Source organism: Pleurodeles waltl, chromosome 11 (assembly GCF_031143425.1).
Source record: "Pleurodeles waltl isolate 20211129_DDA chromosome 11, aPleWal1.hap1.20221129, whole genome shotgun sequence".
Lineage (NCBI taxonomy): Eukaryota > Metazoa > Chordata > Amphibia > Caudata > Salamandridae > Pleurodeles > Pleurodeles waltl.
Genome location: NC_090450.1, coordinates 53,541,445 through 53,563,156, shown reverse-complemented (window position 1 = coordinate 53,563,156; position 21,712 = coordinate 53,541,445). Strand labels below are relative to the sequence as shown.

General features: G+C 43.0%; 1 protein-coding gene across 4 annotated transcripts in view; it reads right to left on the bottom strand.

Annotated features, from left to right (window-relative positions):
• Nucleotides 1-21,712, bottom strand: part of ECT2 (epithelial cell transforming 2) — a 201,735-nt gene that overhangs the window by 160,329 nt on the left and 19,694 nt on the right. For 2 of the 4 annotated variants that reach the window (XM_069213046.1, XM_069213048.1), the window contains exons 2-5: nt 6,568-6,705; nt 5,474-5,553; nt 5,278-5,370; nt 4,014-4,196 (exon numbers count right to left, since the gene is read on the bottom strand). In XM_069213046.1, coding sequence (XP_069069147.1) covers nt 4,014-4,196; nt 5,278-5,370; nt 5,474-5,553; nt 6,568-6,694 — 483 coding nt within the window. In that variant the 5' untranslated portion in view covers nt 6,695-6,705. The remainder of the gene's footprint in view (nt 1-4,013; nt 4,197-5,277; nt 5,371-5,473; nt 5,554-6,567; nt 6,706-21,712) is intronic. The other 2 variants (XM_069213047.1, XM_069213049.1) reach the window with 1 other exon arrangement.

Genomic DNA, 21,712 nt, shown 5'->3' with positions numbered 1-21,712 from the left:
CCATTAATCAAATTTACACTGTACTATGCCTGTACACTGTATGTACAAACACTTTACTTTATGACAGTTTCCAATACTACACAACAGCACCCCACTCTACTGTAGGAGATCTCACTCCAATTCACAACAGTTTTCACAACTCCATGCTACTTAAAAGTATACCATCTCACTATGAGACACTGTACACTACTTCACTCTACGTTATGCCACTCCTTTGCACAATATTTGCATTTTAAGCTATTCCTCTGTATACTTCTCAACTTTACGGTAAGCCACTCCTTGCCTGAAGGAAGCTGGCTCTTTATATAGTGGATCAAAACGAGGTACAATGTGCAAAGAGTCTAAGCAAACCACAGAAGTAGCACAGAGGCACAAATGACATACAAATGTATTTTTTGTGTGGCTGGGCATTTAGGAGGTTACTGCTAAGCATGTAAAGCACACACTGATACAGTAAGTGAGAGACACAAAGAAACTGGACACCAATTTATAAAAAATAACATACTTTTATACAAACTTTGATGCCAAGATCGCCAGATCGGGTGAGTACTTCAGTGCGTTTTTTCAGATGCAGCAATTTTATCCTATGGAGGAGGAAGCGCTGCATAAATGTATAGTACAGCATATTATGGGATCAATCTCCTGGACTTAGGGTAAGTCTGAGGCAAGGTACAAGGCCACATTAGCATGCGTACAGTTGTCACTGGGGCAGCTGGGTGCAGGGGTGTAGTTCAGCGCTGGGTGCCCTGGTTAAAGTCTATGGGGATCGGTCTGGAAGGGCAGTCCAGGGGAACCCATTTTTGGGGGGGGGGGGGGGGGGGGGGGGGACTCGAACCTTGAGTTCCTCAGGCACGTGGGAACAGTTATTTCACTACTCCCCGGTCTTTTGCGAGGGGGGGTGCGCAATGGTGTCTTCTGGTGTTGGGTCTGGTGCGGGACTTCCTTGCGGTTGAAGGGTGGGGCCTGCTGAACAATCTGCAGGCGTGGACTAGGGGTCCAGTTTGACCAAACCAACAAGTGGGCTCAGGTCTTACGAGACTGGGAGATGTGGCGGATGGGTGCAAAGGTGTCCTAAGGCCTATCTTCAGGTCACTCGTGGTTGCAGGGGTTGGGGGGGGGGGGGGGGGGGTTGGGGGGGGGGGCGGCGCTCGTCTGCCAAATCAGGCGACCGATGCGGTTAGGAAGTCCACAGACGGCAAGTTCAGGGAGGGGTTCATCTCTGGAGGGCCTGGGGCCTACGCTGATATAGTTGTCCCACTTCAACTCTGCCTAGGCAGCACAGATGCAGTGCCGATATCCGGAGTCTGGTTTTTGCACAGTTCTTTCATGGGTGCTTGCAGATTCAGGGGAGAAGTTAATCTACTCCAAGTGATTGCCAAGCACTGGCAGCTCGCCAGTTTCTTGGAGGCTGCAGGGACAGGACAGGTCAGTTGCTCCTGGAGAGTAGAGTACAGCAGGCAGGCAGGCTTAGCGCCAAGTCAGTCGTGTGCCTCAGTTCTTGGGGTTGGCAGGCTTCTTATCCACAACTTCTGTGTCCAGTGAAAATCCGAGGATCTGGTATCATGGGGTCCCCTAAAGACCCAACTTAGGGGGAGTTAAGGGTAGGCTACTTACCCTTCGATTCACTACATCCCCGAGAGGACCACTCCCTGTGGCCAGTGGGTATCACCCTGTCCAGAGGTCCTAAATTCCACCACACAGACGATGGCGGAATTTCCTTGGTTGTGTACACTTCAGGTTGGCCATGGTAAGGGTGCGTTCAGTCTATAAATGAGACACAGCCAGGAATAGCTTGTTTTCCCACCTGTCCAGGTGCCAGATAGGCCCTAGGGCAGGAGGGTCAGCATCTCTCTCTCTCTCTCTCTCTCTCCGAGAGGCCAGATCTATATACTAAAGGCGGTGGGCTTCTTTGAAGCTTCCTGCCACGGAATGCCAACCATCCTGTGGGGAACCCGAACAGGGTTTTGTTTCGGACCACCAGAGAGGGAAGACTCAACTCTTTGGGGACATTGAGGGGGGGGGGGGTTTCAGGGGTCATCTCCAAGGTGTCCTCTGGCTGCAAGTATTAATGTGTCTGTTATCGGAATCAGTGAGGGTTTATTAGTACAAGATGTTTGTTAGCAAACATCAGTATTTTCAGAGAAGCCATCATGTATCCCCGGAACTCATATTGACAGGTATCCAGCACATGTATTTAAAGTAGCTTCCCTCCACACTTGTTAAGATTAAGAATCGACGTAGCAGGGGGTTATTTGCTCTTGCAGATATGCTCACATATGTAATATAATGCACCCTGCCTTAGGCCTGCAGTGCAGTGTTTAGTGGACATGGCACACAGTGTGTGCAATATTGTGTTTTCACTTTCAGGGAGAACCTTGTCATACAGCCTGCAATGTGAGTCTGCCCGAGGTTCGTTCTGGGTCCCTTAGAGTGGCACAAGTTGTACTGCAGCTCTTAGGGGGGACTTCTTCACGACCTATGCCCGTGGTAGCAGGGGTACCATTTACTAGGGACTTAGAGGTGTTAAAGAGCTTGGTCCCTTGAGGATCAAGAGACCAGGTGTCTTGTTTTGGAAAGGGACACTGGCAACCTGGTTAGCAGAAACTCAGTGCACCTCTCTCAAAGTTTCATTAAAAGTGTGTGTGGTGTGTGTCCAGAACCCAGCTTCCCATAATGCCACTAAAGTGTGCATCACTCCACTCAACGCTGCTCCATTGTATGGCACCCTCTTCCACTCTGTAGAACTCCAGAGTTTACTCTTTAAAAGAGTATCATGGCACTCTACGGCAATCTACTCAAATCTATCCCCATACACTCCATTATCCAACTATATGCTCCACTCTATGCTCGTACACTCCAATGTTCATCAACCTATTCCACTTTTCTATGACAGCAACACATTCTACAGTATGAGAATCCAACTCAATTTATAACAGTTTACTACCTAAGCTACATCACTACACTACACACTAATCTACACCACACTAATACACTCTATTGCACTTCACCTCACACGGTACACCACACCACTGTACAAGAGTTTGACTTTGCGACAATCCACTCTACACTGCTCCAGCTTCAAACTACTGTACTTCATGCAGCTCCACTCTACAACACATCTACAATGTGTGCCACTCACAAACACTTTACTCCTGCCTATACCCCTTCACTCCACTGTACACTACTCCACTGCTACTGCTGTATAGTTAGCGAGCTGAAAAGTGTGTTTAACATAGTCCACTACCTATAATAATTTGAAGGTGTTGGATAACTTGTAAATGAAAGTTGTAACAATAATAAAAATAAAAAAAACTGTGTGTAGTTTAAACTTGGTTTGTATAGAGAAATTCGTTTACTTTTAACTTTTGTTTTTTTCCCCACAGAAAATATATAGATCACACACACACACACACACTTGTTTTTGTCACCCTCTATCACCACAGCGTACGCTATGGGTCATCCCATGTCATCCACTGGCTGACATGTACTGTGAGGGACATCATTTTGCTTGATCATGCCTGCATAAAAAAAGTGCCTTTCAGGGCCAGGTCTCCTAGGCTTGTTTTCCTTTTTTAAAAATATTGCTTATACGTGTTGACAATTTATTGAATTTGCAAAAAAAAAAAAAAAAAAAATTGTTTAACCATTGCACACTTGCCAAGGCCAGACTCATTTGCTTTGCATTCTTGTTTTACAGGGGTTCTTTGAATAGGTTCAAAATTAAGTCCCGGAGACTAGTTTTAAAATGTAGCCTTCTGAGCAGAAACAGAGAGGCGCACTTTATGACGCATTTCCTCCAGTGGTATGACAAACATTCCTGTGCTTCCGTCAAAGCCCAAGTAATTTAATACAATTTTTAAAAAAAATACTTATGGATTTCTATAATAATGATCTAGATTACGAATCCATTATGAAAAAAAGCACCGAAAAATTATGAACAACACGCCTTTAAGTTCACACTCAATAGTACGCACTTTCCAAACACAAAGTAACATAAGAGTTTATATACAGACCTCTCCTTTTTGTGAGCAATACAGTACAATGGGCGGTCCAAGGATGCGGCATTCTGCTTTATACAAGCGATTGAAGACAGGATTCTGGAAGTCCGACAGCACAAACACGGTCTCAAATTCAGGGCTATCTGCGTCTCCAAATTCGTCCACAGTTTCAGTTCTGATGTACGACACTTTAATTTCCTTAATTTGTTTCACAATAAAGAGGATTATTATTATTTTATTTTTTTTAATCAGGTTATGTAGAACATTCAACATTTCTGACATTCTGTACTCCTCTCACACCCAGTTGACATATATTCAATGTCTGCTTTAATTACATTTTGCAAACAATTACGGAAAAAAAAAAAAAAAACTATAATAGCTGTAGGTCTCACACATTTCCAAAACATTTATGGAGATTAGGTTGACATTACAAACCAAAATTAATTGATTTAGAGATACCTCCATAAATGTTATTTAGCAAAGATTGAGAACCCTTCACCGAAAATCATTGAGTGTAACACAAGATTTTTTTTTCTTTCTTTTAAGTGCGTCTTTCCTCCAATCATGTGAACACAAAATTAGTATGGTTAAAGTAGCTCAACATTGGTGTCCTAATTCCAATATATGACCCCTTAAATAAAATCAATGTCCCACTTCACCAAAGCAATCTCGGTGTTACTCACAATTACCATGCATTCCAAATCCACAACAGAAACCTTAATTGGAAATACTAAGCGATTGGCTTCAAGCCAGGTATGACGCTAGTTATTACTGACAAAGGGAGACAGCAAAAGTAATTTAGCATTAGTAACGTTTACAAGATTTCTCTTCTTGGGGCAGAGGCTCAGATTATACATAAAAATAATGAGAAAGCCTGCTTCATTAATGTAGGGATTCATGTGTTGGCTCATAGGTTTGCTCAATATATGGAGGGTGATAAAAGTATACTCAAATGGAATAACACCTGGAATTTGTGTCCCAAGACTAGAGTTTATATGTTATCTAAGAAATGTCAGTCACAATTGGATACTGTTGTACTTAATGTCTTAAACTTACAAGACCCACCTCATTACTTTTTCACAAAAGGCAAAGTCTGAAACAATGTGAATTGCTTGTAACACACGAGTGTTGTAGGCGAGAGTCTGAAATCCACATCTATACTACAAGAACCAAAACAAACCATTATGCATTGGAATGTTAGTTGTGCACTTAGATCAAGTCATCCAGTGAATCGCCGCATGCTCCATGCAAGTCTGGTGTGCAGAAGAAAAGAACATACCATATTCACAATACTTTTAATAAACTTTTCACTTGGCTTTCCAGGACAATGTTCCTTTATCTTTACAACTGGAACTTCCATTATTTTAACTGTCTGAAAAAGGAAGACTTATATAAATCACACACGACTAGGAAAGGGCAGAATTGTGGGAAACTTGACTGTAAATGGACCATTTCAAAACCCAAGAATCCCTTACCTCCAAGGCTTTCAGAAGCTCCTCATTTTGTCCAGCATCCTGCACCAAGACAACCCTGGTTTCAATTTGTGGCATTTCCTCTGTCAGGAAGACATAGATATTTGTTTAGTTTTTCAATTAGTCACCCAAATAAACAAAACAAAAAAAAAGTAAGACACTAGTGGAGAAACATTCCCAAATCAATAATCACAAAAAAAGCACAACCCAGCATTTAAATTATACAATCCACAAAATGTATGGTGTACAAAACTAAACCCTATGCACTCTTTCAATGGATGCATTAATGGACATTAACGACTACAATAGCTTGTTCATATTAAAAAGGAAGGACAAATCATTTGCATGAAAAACAGCAAGGAACTGATTTTATAGTAAAAAGGTTTTTTTTATTAAATTATTCGCTATATGGTTATCCGGCACACTATTATATTGTGCTTACATGAGTTGAGTTTTATTAAGTGCACATAGGAAATGTAAAGGGAGTCCTAGGACACAATTACTGTTCTGTTTAGAGTACAGTGGGGGGTGCTTAGGTTCCACCGACAGAAGCTGGTAGTTGGAAAATTGGGACAATTGGGTTCTGGAAAATTTGGTTGCTGCTGACTGACAGAAACTGTTGGATGTTACTAACTTGCTGTCACAACAACTAAGGAAGACAATCGGCAAGGACATGTGTATGGCAAAAAGGTATTAGTTACCAAGTTGTTTTGAAGAAAAGGCACTTATGCTAGAGGTGAAACCAGTCAAGAGCTTCATTCTAGTATAATCAATTTACTGCTAGGGTCTCTGCATGCGATTACTTCTTTATACATATTAAGAGCAGTTAATGGGCTGTAGTGCTGCACTCCTAGAACGTGATAAAGAAAATGCTTGTGTACGCAGCAGAGTTTACAAAGAGTCTGTATCACTTGAAAGCCTAGTTCTCCTGGTGCCAATACATGTAATATTCTTCTAGCCAACCACAAAATGAATGCATACCTCGATAACTTCATCAGGAGAATAGTGAACCCCTTTCCAGGGATACTAAACAAACAATGTATTTCTTGCACACAGATTACAAATATAAATAAATACAATTCATGGTTTTTGGTTACCATCAATTTCTGAACCAGTAAATAAGTTCTCCTTTGAGGTTTCTGCTATAAAAACAGAGGAATCACCCAACAGACTCCTGCCAGTCACGGAGGACATCACACTCTGATCACCCATGGCGTTGTCCATCACTCAGCCCCCTACAAAATAATGCATTCGTTAGTAAATAAAAGACCTAAAGGAATACATCCTCCAATCTTAAAGTGTTTAATCTCGTAACAAAAAGCAATCAAATACTCAAGGAGTAAACCAGACATTCACCTCTCTAAAAGTACACATTTTCATGATATCTTACAAACTATTTCAGAAACAAAAGCCTCAACTTAACCACGAAAAATGATGTGGGCTTAATAATGTGTACGATTGAAGTGCGTTCCTTTTTTCTTTACTGATCCCGGATCGAGCGGTAAATTAAATAGAAGTATGCTTTTTTTTATTTTTATTTTTTTATTTGTAAGGCCGAGACTCTGGAAGCAATTTGCTGCCTAGTCCTCCCAGTCAAAAAAACAAAAATCTATACAAAAATGAAATTAGATTGTGAAAGCAATAGGGATCACAGGGGAGTGTGGAGTTTAGAGAGGGGAGATGCACATGAGCTTGAAGCACAGGGGAGATTAAAAGAGCAGATATTTGGCGGGTGGAGTAGAAACACAGGAGAGCTGGTAAACATGTGCACTCCAATGAAGTGCTTAAGGAAAAAGAGAAAAGTACTTCCCTAAGGTGAGCAGTGGAAGGATACAAGTCATCAAGTCTAAGGATATTAAAGAGTATATCCACCAGTGAAGGGAGCAACAAGGTAGAACAAGATGAAGAAAAGCCACCAAATGTTAAAACAAGAACAAGAGTGACAGTAAAGCCAACCAACAATCAGCAACTCTCCATTGTCCATGCGCGTTGGTGGGGAGAAAGGGGAAAGGCGAGATGGGATGCGAAGTACACAACTAAAAATAAAAACAAGTGTTACGACGAAGCTAGTTTTAATAATGCTTCATAGCATAGATACAAATAATTGCCAAATCCAATGGTTCTTACAGGCAAGGCCTATTGGCTTTGCCTTTGCTTGGCATTTGTGATGATCTTGTTGGCGGCCTTTTTCTATCCCTTAGAATGTTCATAGTGTGATACCACGTTTAAGTATCTGAGAGACGACCACAGAAAATAATACCTGAGACTATGTGAAAGGATTGTCGAGATTTAAGAATTTAAGACAATTAGGCATGTTATTTATTTTTTTAAATATGCCTTTAAATTGTTTAGAACATGTAATCTGGTTTGTGCCTCGTATTTTTATGTGGCTGTTTAGCGAAAAATCGTCAAAATGCAGTTATATCTACATATTAAAAGATGCAACTCATTAAACATTCAACTACTTGGACAGCCCAGTTTATTAAGTTCAGAAATATGCTCACAAAGGCAATGGCATTGTGAAAACCCAAGAGAATTGACAGTATTCCAACATTTTTCCGCTGTGTGATCCCTATTTTCATAATTGTAAATGCTCAGTTAATCTTCTGCCAGAAGCAGGTAGGACTAACACGGAAATGAAATTGTCTGCAATTTTTCCTGTAAGTTTAGAGTATGGGCAAAACAAGCATTGGCAATGCAATAGGTCTCACATCTGCGAAAGTTAGAACTATTGGCGCTGTAGATGCATAATTGGACTTTTCTTGCCACAAATTGGTCAACTCTGTTTCAATTTGGTCCTTTCCTTCCACATAATTCCAGTGGCCCTGCATATACCCAAGGCACTTCTGTTTACCTTCTTCCTCTATCACCAGCAAAAAATGCAAGTGTTGGCAGTTAGCATCCTAATTTAAATCTGCCATGCTAATTTCAATGGAATACAACTTTCACCACCCCACCATCAGAGAAGCTGGCTAGGTAAGAATTCCATCCCTCCCAAAAAAATTTAAAAAACGCAAGACAGTATGGAGGGGTAACAAGAGAAATAAATTAGAAGGTTCACCCGAACATATCAAGTGTTCAAACAGTCAATGTAATTAGGATGGTACGCTGGTCTGAATCATGATCATAATTGCAATAGGGAGAGATTAATAAGACATATAGCATCATTATGTACACCCAATAAAAACCTTTATCAGAAATAAACTTTTGGCATTCGACTAATGCTCAAAACCAAAAAAAAAAAAAAGAAAAAAAACAATTATAGCATTTGGAAGAAACCTGGTCATGTACCCATACAGTTAGCCCCTAGAGGGCAGAACCACATGAATCCAGAACGTCAGAGAGTAATGCAGTGTAGCTATACATTTGTGTGTAGTGCCCTGACATTTTCAGGGCTGGCACGCCTACTGGAATATTACAAACGAGGCCCTTAAGACACAAACTACTCCCAACTGTAAAACAAAAGTTTTCAGCCATGAGAGCTTAGAGATACTGAATGGTGGGAGAGGGTATTGTTTTGGAGGCCCACTAACCTCGTGTGGGGACCTAGAAAGAATGAGCACGTTGTGGTGAACGTTTTGAAGGTGGTCCCATTGTCCTAAAATCACCACAGGCTGAATTAGGAGTGAAAATGGTAAAAGGAATGCCCCACAAAGCATTATAGGTTGAGTTTTGTAAATGCAGTGAATATTGTAGTATTGCTGTCCCTGGGGAGCCGCTTTGGGAACTTCTGTCTTGTTTCTATTGAAAAGATTGCAATTAAAACAGGTTCTGTGGTCAGCACACCAAATCAGATCAACTTTACACTCACAAATGCGCAGTAAAAAAGGGGCACTGTTGATACTGGAATTGCAATGGTGTGAGCACCCACTGCCTTATGTTTCACCAACACGGCAAAACACATTTTAGGGCTGACCTTCAATTTCCTCTAAATATACTGCCTTTCTAACATTCCACAACCAATGTAGTATGTTCGTTAACAGAGAAGTGTAAAAAAAGGACTAAGAAAAATCACAGAAAGACAGTTTATGCCGTCAACTCAAGGACACATGGTGTGAGAGAAACCATGAACGTGACCCCAACTTGTTCGGGTTTACTTCAAGTAATGACCAAACGTAACCTCTTTTTTTCTATTAAAGAATATATCACGCAAGGTTTCATGTGATGGGAATTCAAAAGTTGTTCATACATGATTTAAACATTCTTCCACTGTTTTGACAAGCCATTGCCAAGTTGGTATTTCATAAAATACAGTAAATGCCTTTGATGCAAGAGTGCAGCCTATGCCAATGCACATCTATTCAGGTATTTTCAAAAGGGCACTTTTATTTTTTTAAGAAATCCTCAGTCAGGGTCAGGACACAGTGCCAGATTCAAATAGGTTGGCATAGGAGTATTCTCCACCCTGACCAGGGCCAGTTAAACTCAGGGCCCACCTTCTCCCAGAGCTTGAAAGCGAGAGGCCACTAAACTCAATGCTGCTTCGGCCTCAAACAAGAGCAGCACCAGTCAAACTTGCATAGAGTCAAATCAGGCCTTAATCGGACAACACCCAAGGGTCTCATGGTGAGGAAAGTTAACCCATACTGAGTTTTCCATCTGAGCAATGGTAGTCAAATACTTGCAGGGGTATTATCAATCCATGACTCATGACCCGAGTCAACGAAGCCTCCACAATGATCTCATAACAAAACACAGCTAAAGCTTATAGGGATACAAAAAGAGCTTTAAGGATGGGTATGCATTGAACGCGACCACCAGTAGCACACAAATGTATTTGTGGGCTGCACAAAAGAAAACAATAAAGGAGGTGGGCGAGACGTTCAGAACAAAAGAAAGGCATGCAGCCTTATGTAGACAAAGCATGGCTTGCCACGCAGCAATAATTAAAGAAATTGGAATGTCTCATGTGCTCCAAGGAAACCTGGTAGAACAGGGCGAAGATGTGTTGCAACAAATAGAACTGCCGACTTTGGAACGGAGGTCCCGGGTTCAAATCATGGCATAAACTTATCACTTAAACACCCAGTGCCGACAAAAAATGAGTATGTCCTTGTGAATGTAGCTGGCACTTATGTAAAGCCTCAAATAACTTTGGGTCGATTTTGGGCTACTTTAGCATCACAAAGTTAAAACAAGTAATTAAACAAGCGGCCCTCCACCCTCGCTCCCATCACCGGGGACTGCACACAGGCATACTCGGCACAAAGAGCCGGCAAAGAGTAAATGTGACCAAGATAACAGCCTAATTTACAGCCTTGTTCACAGCAAAGCTAAGCTGAGAGCAACAGTGCTCTACAAATGAAAAGGGAAGCTTCGCCGCACACGAGAAGGAAACAAAGGAAAAAAAAAAAACGTTAACTAAGAGGAGAGATAAACAGGACAAAATCGTAGTTGTACAGTAGTTGGTCCCTGCTCCCAAAGAGAAAGCAAGGAAGGATTTTTAAATGACAAACATGCAAATAAAATGATTTTAAGCCAACAGAAGTATACACGAGGCCGTACGCTAGACCTTAAAATAGGGAGGCTGAGAAATGCTCCAGAGTAGCCTTAGGAATCGGACCTAGATTTCTAGCACTGTGGAAAACATTGTACCACTAGGCACCCAAGCTTCATTAAAATGTAGTTTTAAGCGCCAAGCCAAGTTTGAATTAGGGCTGAAAAATTAGCATGCTGCAGTTCTGACCCACGCACTGAAACAGTGATCCTGTCCAAGCTCCTCTGTTAAGAGTTTCTGCTGGTGTATAGAAGATTCCTAAACTGGAGAGCTTAAGGAGAGGGGTGGGACAAGAGACTAGTCCTTTACTAGAAAGTAAACTCAGGCAGCACTGCTTTACTACAAGCGATTGCGTTTTCATGACATGTTTTCTAGTAAGGTCCATTAGTGATAAACTGTCTCAGATGATAAAACTGCAGATAGATCAGAACAGATCCAATAGGATTGTGTATGGGCTTACAAATTATAGTACTGCATTTCAAGCCAAACCTCTGCGGGGGAGCTTGGTTAGCCAGTGACCTCTCAGGTCAAGATGAAGGCCTATACACCATATCATGGTCCGACTCCAAAGTACCTATCGAAGTGTTTCACTTTCGCAAATCCAGAGGGTGCTGCTATATGAAGCAGGTTAAAACCTTGAAATTTCCTAAGTGACTCTTTAATACGTTTGTTGTAGAGCTGGGGCTTTCTTGTGGAGCAGCTGCCAAAATTGCTTCTCCATTTCATGATTTTGTGGTTTCAGTCTAAGCTGAAAATATTCCAACACTCTCAGGAATTATTTCAGGATCTTGTATGTTTTATATATATTCTTTTTGACTGGGTTATGAAAATGTTATGTTTAATTTTGCTTTACTGCCATTTGTTAGCTAGTTATTGCACTTTATGCATAAGCATGTGTGGTTACTTTTTTGTTTGTGTAATCATTTCAGTAAAGAAGATGACATGAGCCCTGGCAAAAGCCTCACTGTAAGAAATTAATAAACAAATAAAAAATTGAAATCTGGCAAGGCCAACAGCAAGAGGAAGTGACATCTGAGAAAGTGCTCATGCAGTCAGTGGAATCTCTTTACATATCCTTTGCATAAAAAACGATCAAGTGATTTAGGAAGTTGGCTCTGTATGCACTATTTCAAAGTAAGGAATAGTATGCACAGAGTCCAAGGCTTCCCCTTAGAGGTAAGATAGTGGCAAAAAGAGAGACTACTAATGCTTTATTTTGTGGTAGTGTGGTCGAGCAATAGGCTTATCAAAGGAGTAGTGTTAAGCATTTATTGTACAAACACAAGCAATAAATGAGAAACACACTCTCAAAGACAATTCCAGGCCAATAGGTTTTTGTATAGAAAAATATCTTTTCTGAGTTTTTTTTAAGAACCACACGTTCAAGATTTACATGTAATACTTCAAATGAAAGGTATTGCAGGTAGGTACTTTAGGAATGTTGAATTAGCAAAATAGCATATACAGTTTTCACATAAATCACACATAGCTATTTTAAAACTAGACAGTGCAATTTTCAACAGTTCCTGGGGGGACTAAGAGTTTGTTAGTTTTTGTAGGTAAGTAAACCACCTATGGGGTTCAAGTTTGGGTCCAAGGTAGCCCACTGTTGGGGGTTCAGAGCAACCCCAAAGTTACCACACCAGCAGCTCAGGTGCAGAGGTCAAAGTGGTGTCCAAAACACATAGGCTTCAATGGAGTTAGGGGTGCCCCGGTTCCAGTCTGCCAGCAGGCAAGTACCCGTGTCTTCGGAGGGCAGACCAGGGGGGTTTTGTAGGGCACCGGGGGGGAGGGGGGACACAAGTCCACACAGAAAGTACACCCTCAGCAGCACGGGGGCGGCCGGGTGCAGTGTGCAAACACGCGTCGGGTTTTCAATAGGTTTCAATGGGAGACCAAGGGGTCTCTTCAGCGATGCAGGCAGGCAACGGGGATGGGGGCTCCTCAGGGTAGCCACCACCTGGGCAAGGGAGAGGGCCACCTTGGGGGGGGGGGGGGGAGGGGGGGGGGGGGAGAAAAAGAAAAAAAAAAAAAGAAAAATCATCGCTCCTGCACTGGAGGTTGGATCCTTCAGGCCCTGGGGGCTGCAGATGCAGAGTCTTTACCAGGTGTCAGGTCTTAGAAGCAGGCAGTCGCGGTCAGGGGGAGGGTCGGGATTCCCTCTGCAGGCTTCGCTGTGGGGGTTCGGGGGGCAACTCTGGCTACTCACGGTCTTGAAGTCGCTGGGGAGTCCTCCCTGAAGTGATTGTTCTCCACAAATCGAGCCGGGGCGTCGGGTGCAGAGTGTCAAGTCTCACGCTTCCGGCGGGAAACGCAAGTTGTTTCAAAGTTGCTTCTTTGTTGCAAAGTCGCAGTCTTGGGTGAACAGAGCCACTGTCCTCTGGAGTTCTTGGTCCCTCTAGATGCAGGGCAGTCCTCTGAGGCTTCAGAGGTCGCTGGTCAATGGGGAGAGCGTCGATGTAGCAGTGTCTTTAGAAGTGGGGAGACAGACAGGTAGAGCTGGGGCCAAAGCAGTTGTGTTTCCGTCTTCTTTGCAGGATTTTTCAGCTTAGCAGTCCTCTTCTTCTTAGGTTGCAGGAATCTGAGTTCCTAGGTTCTGGGGAGCCCTTAAATACTAAATTTAAGGGCGTGTTTAGGTCTGGGGGGTTAGTAGCCAATGGCTACTAGCCCTGAGGGTGGGTACACCCTCTTTGTACCTCCTCCCTGAGGGGAGGGGGGCACATCCCTAATCCTATTGGGGGAATCCTCCATCTGCAAGATGGAGGATTTCTAAAAGTCAGTCTCACCTCATCTCAGGTTGCCTTAGGGGCTGTCCTGACTGGCCAGTGACTCCTTGTTTTTCTCATTATCTCCTCTGGCCTTGCTGCCAACAGTGGGGCCGTGGCCGGAGGGGGCGGGCAACTCCACTAGCTGGAGTGCCCTGTGGTGCTGTAACAAAGGGGGTGAGCCTTTGAGGCTCACCGCCAGGTGTTACAGTTCCAGCAGGGGGAGGTGATAAGCATCTCCACCCAGTACAGGCTTTGTTACTAGCCACAGAGTGACAAAGACACTCTCCCCATGTGGCCAGCAACATGTCTGGTGTGTGGCAGGCTGCTAGAACTAGTCAGCCTACACGGATAGTCGGTTAAGGTTTCAGGGGGCACCTCTAAGGTGCCCTCTGGGGTGTATGTTACAATAAAATGTACACTGGCATCAGTGTGCATTTATTGTGCTGAGAAGTTTGATACCAAACTTCCCAGTTTTCAGTGTAGCCATTATAGTGCTGTGGAGTTCGTGCATGACAGACTCCCAGACCATATACTCTTATGGCTACCCTGCACTTACAATGTCTAAGGTTTTGTTTAGACACTGTAGGGGCACAGTGCTCATGCACCGGTGCCCTCACCTATGGTATAGTGCACCCTGCCTTAGGGCTGTAAGGTCTTCTAGAGGGGTGACTTATCTATACTGCATAGGCAGTGTGAGGTTGGCATGGCACCCTGAGGGAAGTGCCATGTCGACTTACTCGTTTTGTCCTCACCAGCACACACAAGCTGGCAAGCAGTGTGTGTGCTGAGTGAGGGGTCCCCAGGGTGGCATAAGACATGCTGAAGCCCTTAGAGACCTTCCCTGGCATCAGGGCCCTTGGTACCAGCGGTACCAGTTACAAGGGACTTACCTGGATGCCAGGGTGTGCCAATTGTGGAAACAAAAGTACAGGTTGGGGAAAGAACACTGGTGCCCGGGCCTGGTTAGCAGGCCTCAGGACACTTTCAAATCAAAACTTAGCATCAGCAAAGGCAAAAAAGTCAGGGGGTAACCATGCCAAGGAGGCATTTCCTTATAAGTGAGATTTCCAAGATTAAAGAGTAGTACACTGCTCTTAATGCTGTAACCAGAGTCAGAACCTGCAGTGTATTGAGTGCCAGTCCCCCAAATCAGCAAAGTACAAGGAACCTTCTGAAATTAAGCACAACTTACAAATTATCAACACAGGGCCGGAGGACAGATTGAATGATGAACACCACAGTGAGATTCTGAAAGTGGCAGTTGATCGTATCACATTGCGGCACGGTTTGTGGTTGCAGAAATGTGGCAGCAGAACACATACCACAACTCGATACACTGAGGAAACACCCTTCCGCCCCATCTCTCTTCTACCTTTCCCAGCCAAGGTAATAGAAAAGACCGTCAACAAACAGCTGACCACCTTCCTGGAAGACAACAACCTGCTCGACCCTTCACAAACCGGATTCCGAACCAACCACAGCACGGAAACCGCCCTCATCTCAGTCACAGACGACATCAGAACCCTGATGGACAACGGTGAAACAGTCGCCCTCATTCTCCTCGACCTCTCGGCTGCCTTTGACACCGTCTGTCACCGCACCCTAATCACCCGCCTACGCTCCACCGGGATCCAAGGCCAGGCCCTGGACTGGATCGCCTCCTTCCTCGCTAACCGCTCCCAAAGAGTTTACCTCCCTCCGTTTCGCTCAGAACCCACCAAGATCATCTGCGGCGTACCTCAAGGCTCATCGCTCAGCCCGACACTCTTCAATGTCTACATGAGCCCCCTCGCCGACATCGTACGCAAGCACGACATCATCATCACCTCCTACGCCGACGACACCCAACTTGTACTCTCCCTCACCAAGGACCCCGCCAGCGCCAAGACCAACCTACAAGAGGGTATGAAGGACGTCGCAGATTGGATGAGGCTCAGCCGCCTAAAGCTGAACTCTGAAAAAACGGAAGTCCTCATCCTCGGCAACACCCCGTCCGCCTGGGACGACTCCTGGTGGCCCACGGCCCTCGGCACCGCACCGACCCCCGCAGACCACGCCCGCAACCTCGGCTTCATCTTGGACCCTCTTCTCACCATGACCAAGCAAGTCAACGCCGTGTCCTCCGCCTGCTTCCTCACTCTCCGCATGCTCCGCAAGATCTTCCGCTGGATCCCCGCCGACACCAGAAAAACCGTGACCCACGCCCTTGTCACGAGTCGCCTGGACTACGGCAACACCCTCTACGCCGGGACCACCGCCAAACTCCAAAACCGCCTGCAACGCATCCAAAACGCCTCGGCCCGCCTCATCCTCGACGTACCCCGCAACAGCCACATCTCCGCACACCTGAGACACCTGCATTGGCTCCCAGTCAGCAAAAGGATCACCTTCCGTCTTCTCACCCACGCACACAAAGCCCTCCACAACAAGGGACCGGAATACCTCAACAGACGCCTCAGCTTCTACGTCCCCACCCGCCCCCTCCGCTCCGCTGGCCTCGCACTTGCTGCCGTCCCTCGCACCCGCCGCTCCACGGCGGGTGGGAGATCTTTCTCCTTCCTGGCGGCCAAGACCTGGAACTCCCTCCCCACCAGCCTCAGGACCACCCAGGACCACTCCGCTTTCCGGAGACTCCTAAAGACTTGGCTGTTCGAGCAGCGATAACCCCCCCTTTCCCCCCTAGCGCCTTGAGACCCGCACGGGTGAGTAGCGCGCTTTATAAATGTTAATGATTTGATTTGATGTCCAGAAGAAGGCTGAATTAGACAGGATACCCTCAACTCGTGTCTGATAACAGAGCCAAAACTTCAGATACATAGAATCTACTCGTCTTTGAGCAGTGCAAAGCCCTTATTTGTCCTTGTTCGGCCTGCAATTGCCCTCCAAGTACATACACACAAACACACACAAAACACGTATAGCAACAGGCAAGAATGCATTGAAGAATCGGGCATGAATTCACTCCCATCTCCTTGGCCACAATTACAAGTATTTGTCAGAGCAGTTTTCATTGATTCCTGGAACCAAATAATGAGTTAGCTAAATTCCCTATTAAGAATGTCACCTGAAGACCAAAAACTGGATCTATAAGAGTCCCCAAGGTTGTCAGGAAAAAGTTTCTAGTTAACGTGTTCTTTCAAAGGATGACCAGCTAGCAGGATAAAGAGAGCCTGCACTGTGAACAGGATCCAGGAATGTTCCTTTTAAGTTTGATTATAGACAAAAGACAGAAAAGATTGGTAAAGACAGCGTGCCAACACGGACATACAGTTCTTGACACCTGGTTAACAAGTGATGAGTAATTTCATTAACCTACCTCATGAGGATCAGAGGAATACCTCTTCCAATGAGCCAAGAAACCCAGAATAGTATACCCAGTGGTTCTTTGCAGAAATATAGGGTAAACAAATGACCACCATTCCTTTCTGAATCTAGGACAAGAACTGTTTTACACTTTGGTTCAGTGGAATTTATAAGAAGTTTGTTATCCATCAACTTAAAAGAACATAGTGAAGTATATATTTGAGCGGCACCCAAAGACACCAGTATTCAAATATATCAAACAAATGAAAGGACAGACAGACAGATATATATTTTTTTCTTTTTTTTTAAATTAATGCTGCATTTTGTGATGAAGACTGTCGCTATTTCAAGGCCACAGATTAACAAACATGTTTAGACCCACGACTCTTTTTTGGTATTACAAAAGTACATAAACAGGATGCTCTTAAGCTGTGCTACATGCTTTCAACTATGCTCTAGAACAGTGGTTCTTAACCTGTTATTAGGGGAAACTCTTGGGCATCCACAAAGCCTCCTCAGGGGCTCTGTGACTGCATAATCTTAGCAGGTTAATAAAGTATCTATAAAGAAGCCAAATGTGAAATTAAACATTTTGAAAAGGTTGGCAACTACAAAGGAATTTGAGGTGGAGGATAAAAAAATTAAGTGAATATTCTCTGATCCGTGGGAGCAGTGCGCGTGCATCAAACATACTACAATATGGACGATAAGCGACCAATTTAATTTTGAAAGGCTTACATTTTTCTCATTCAAATAATTTTTTTTACATATTTGGAAATTCAATAAAATATTTATTAATTTGTGTATTTGTTTAAAGAATTCTTTTTTCCCCCCCAGTAAATTGGTCTATTGTTTTGCAGTACAAATAATGGTCTGTGACCAGAGTCTTCAAGTAACGACTCCGTGGGGGGTCCCCCAGATTTCAGTAATGATTTAGTGGGTGGTCCCCTGTTTCCAGTAATAATTAAGTGAGGGTCCACAGATGTCAAAAAGGTTGAGAACCACTGCTTTAGAAAGAACTCTGAATGGACATGATGGTTGACAGGGGGTTACAATGCAAAGATTTTGAATACATTAAGGGATCAGGTAAAAAGTGTGTACCCACAGGAAGGATATCACCCGGAACACACTGAGAACTATGCAGCACTGCACAAAAATGTCCAGTTTGTCTACTTTTGCAACAAAGGAGCCTTGTTGAGAAGGCTTCTATTTTCCATAATCCTTCACAAACGGTGCAGTACACTACAGCAATCCAGCAACTTGCAATGTCAGAATCCACCTGCAAAATATCAACACTACCCACAAATCCTTATCAGCTTTCCTACCCCTAAGACATAGCGGGTTTCTTGAAAACATTTCCATGATCTTGCTGCTAGGCATAAGCAATTGCTGGTTAAAACACCTCGTCTTTACCATAGGCCTCTATGTATTAACAACCACCGCTTAAGACAATAGTTCCTAGAAATGTATGTACTGAATTTCTTGCAGATTTGACAAAAGGTATTAGCAAACTAATGTCATTTTCTATGGAAAGGGTATCTGAAACATAACAGGTCCAGGTAGCTGAACAGAGTACTATACAATGTATGGTTAATTATGGGTGGATCAATTGAGACTTCCAGAAGCTGACTGGAAGATATAATACACTTTAACATTAATTAGGCCAAACGAAGCCTGTGCACAATTTACAGAATAGGAAAGCCTCGAAAAATCATTAAAATGTTAATATTCCTGCAGGTCAAGTAACCTGAATAAAACTACTCCACCTAACAAGTATGTGAGGTTAGCATTTCTGCAATATATATATATTTTGATTAATTAGACTAAAGTTTGCTCAATTGGGTCACAAGAATTAACCCACACATGGATGGACACGATCTATGCAGGGAAGGAGTGTTTCTCAGTTTGTTTAAACACTCACTTTTAATAAATATATTAGTAATGCCATGATATGGTAGCATACTGTAATCCAGACTATAAATTTCCAAGAAATGTCCAAAAACCTTTCCTTTGCAGCTTTACTGACAAAATTATATAGTGTATTAACAATCTGAAAATTAGATTTCAGAAAACATATCCTCCGCATATCAATACGTAAAGTATTTGGATTTATTTGCAGAATATTTAAAAAAAAAATTTTTTATCATCACACAAGTACAAACAATGGGCTTTCACAACTACCAAAACACATTTTGAAATGTTTGTACAGTGGACTTAGTCATTTAAATGTTATGGGTTAGGAAAAACCTGACACCCTGTAGCCTTTTATTTCACACTGTAAACAGCAGGTCAGACAGTTCCCCTTACAAAATCCTGGAACTCTGCAGTCAGAAGGAAATCTAATTGTTAGAGAAACTGACTTTTGACCTCTGAACACAGAGCAATTCCGACATACAAGAACAAGATTTAAAGGCGTCTTTTATTGCTCCTCCACTTTTTGACTGCACAGAACACCTGCTCTTTGTCAATTGCCAGAAGGGGCAAATAAGTACTAAAAATAGCTCGACCGGATTTAAAAAATGACTCGCTATAGTGAGTGGAGTACATTTTTCGAGCTCTGAAGAGGATCAGTGTCATTACAGTATGCTTGAGATTACAAGTAGTGCTTACCAGGATCAGCAATGTGGATGAGTTTGCCCAGTGGGTGATTTAAGGCAGGAACAGGGTATGTTTACAAGTCTATGGCTTTTGTTATGTAGGAATTTACTTACTACTAATACTAAACTAAGAAAAAGGCCTTCTAGTAGGGTGAAATAGGTACACATATTTTTTTTTTTTTTTTTTTTTTAAACTAAAGTAGGTAGTCGTGGATATTTTCTAGGGTCAAGGTCCACTAGTAATAGTCCACACACTGAAGGCACTACTCACTGTGAACAGATAAAGGCTTAATCCTAAATTCAGGAAAGCATAGGAATTCTCTTTTCACACCTTTTACTCCAGAGGCTGAGCATGGAGAAAAACCTGTAGATTGTGGTTAATACATACCATTGAAGTTGGGCTGCTGGTTGACTGACGTGTTCTGCTCTACTTCAGAAAGAGGGAGCGAAGTGAAAGGAATGCAAAGAATGCAGCAATCAGTCTGCATAATTAATTTATTAAGGCTCTTCCCAGGTTACACGAATATAATAAAGTGAGCACTTACTGTGAATGCAGCAATACACATGCAACTCAAAATTATCACAGCAGTAAAATAATGATCAAAGAAGATGCAGAACTTCAACAAAAAATGTGTGTGTATGTATGTATATATATACACACACACACACACACACACACACACACAGTGACTATGTATCCATGCACACTGAAAAACAAAATAGTAAGAATTAACCTCTTAGCTGCTGGGCCTTTCCCCCCCCAGTGCTGAGCCCTTTTTTGGCTATTTGGGGTAGTTCGCGCTTAGGGCTTCATAACTTTTTGTCCACATAAGCTAACCACGCCAAATTTGCGTCCTTTTTTTCCAACATCCTAGGGATTCTAATGGTACCCAGAGTTGGTGATTTCCCCTGGAGGAGACCAAGAAAATAGCCAAAATACAGTGAAAATTTTGTTTTTTCCAAAAAAATGGGAAAAAAGGGCTGCCGAAGAAGGCTTGTGGTTTTTTCCCTGAAAATGCCATCAACCAAGGGTTTCTGGTGCTGAAATCACTATCTTCCCACCTTTCAGGAACGGGCAGACTTGAATCAGAAAACCGAATTTTTCAACACAAATTTGGCATTTTACTGGGACATACCCCATTTCTACTATATTTGGTGCTTTCAGCCTCCTTCCAGTTAGTGACAGGAATGGGTGTGAAACCAATGCTGGATCCCGGAATGCTAAACATTTCTGAAAACTAGACAAAATTCTGAATTCAGCAAGGGGTCATTTGTGTAGATCCTACAAGGTTTTCCTACAGAAAATAACAGCTGAAATAAAAAAATATTGAAATTGAGCTGAAAACAACAGCCATTTTTCTTTATGTTTTACTCTGTAACTTTTTCCTGCGATGTCAGATTTCTGAAAGCAATATACCGTTTTGTCTGCTGGACTCTTCTGGTTGCGGGGATATAAAGGGCTTGTAGGTTCATCAAGAACCCTAGGTACCCAGAGCCAATAAATAAGCTGCACCCTGCAGTTGGTTTTCATTCTATACTGGGTATACAGCAATTCATTTGCTGAAATATGAAGAGTGAAAAAGAGGTATCAAGAAAACCTTTGCATTTCCAAAATGGGATCAAGATAAGGTTTTGAGGAGCAGTGGTTATTTGCACATCGCTGAATTCCGAGGTGCCCATACTAGCATGTGAATTGCAGGGCATTTCTCAAATAGATGTCTTTTTTACACACTCTCTTATATTTGGAAGGAAAAAATGTAGAGAAAGATAAGGGGCAATAACACTTGTTTTGCTATTCTGTGTTCCCCCAAGTCTCCCGATAAAAATGATACCTCACTTGTGTGGGTAGGCCTAGTGCCCGCGACAGGAAATGCCCCAAAACACAACATGGACACATCCTATTTTTTTTATAGAAAACACAGCTGTTTTTTCCAAAGTGCCTACCTGTAGATTTTGGCCTCTAGCTCAGCCGGCACATAGGGAAACCTACCAAACCTGTGCATTTCTGAAAACTAGAGACCTAGGGGAATCCAAGGAGGGGTGACTTGCGGGGCTCGGACCAGGTTCTGTTACCCAG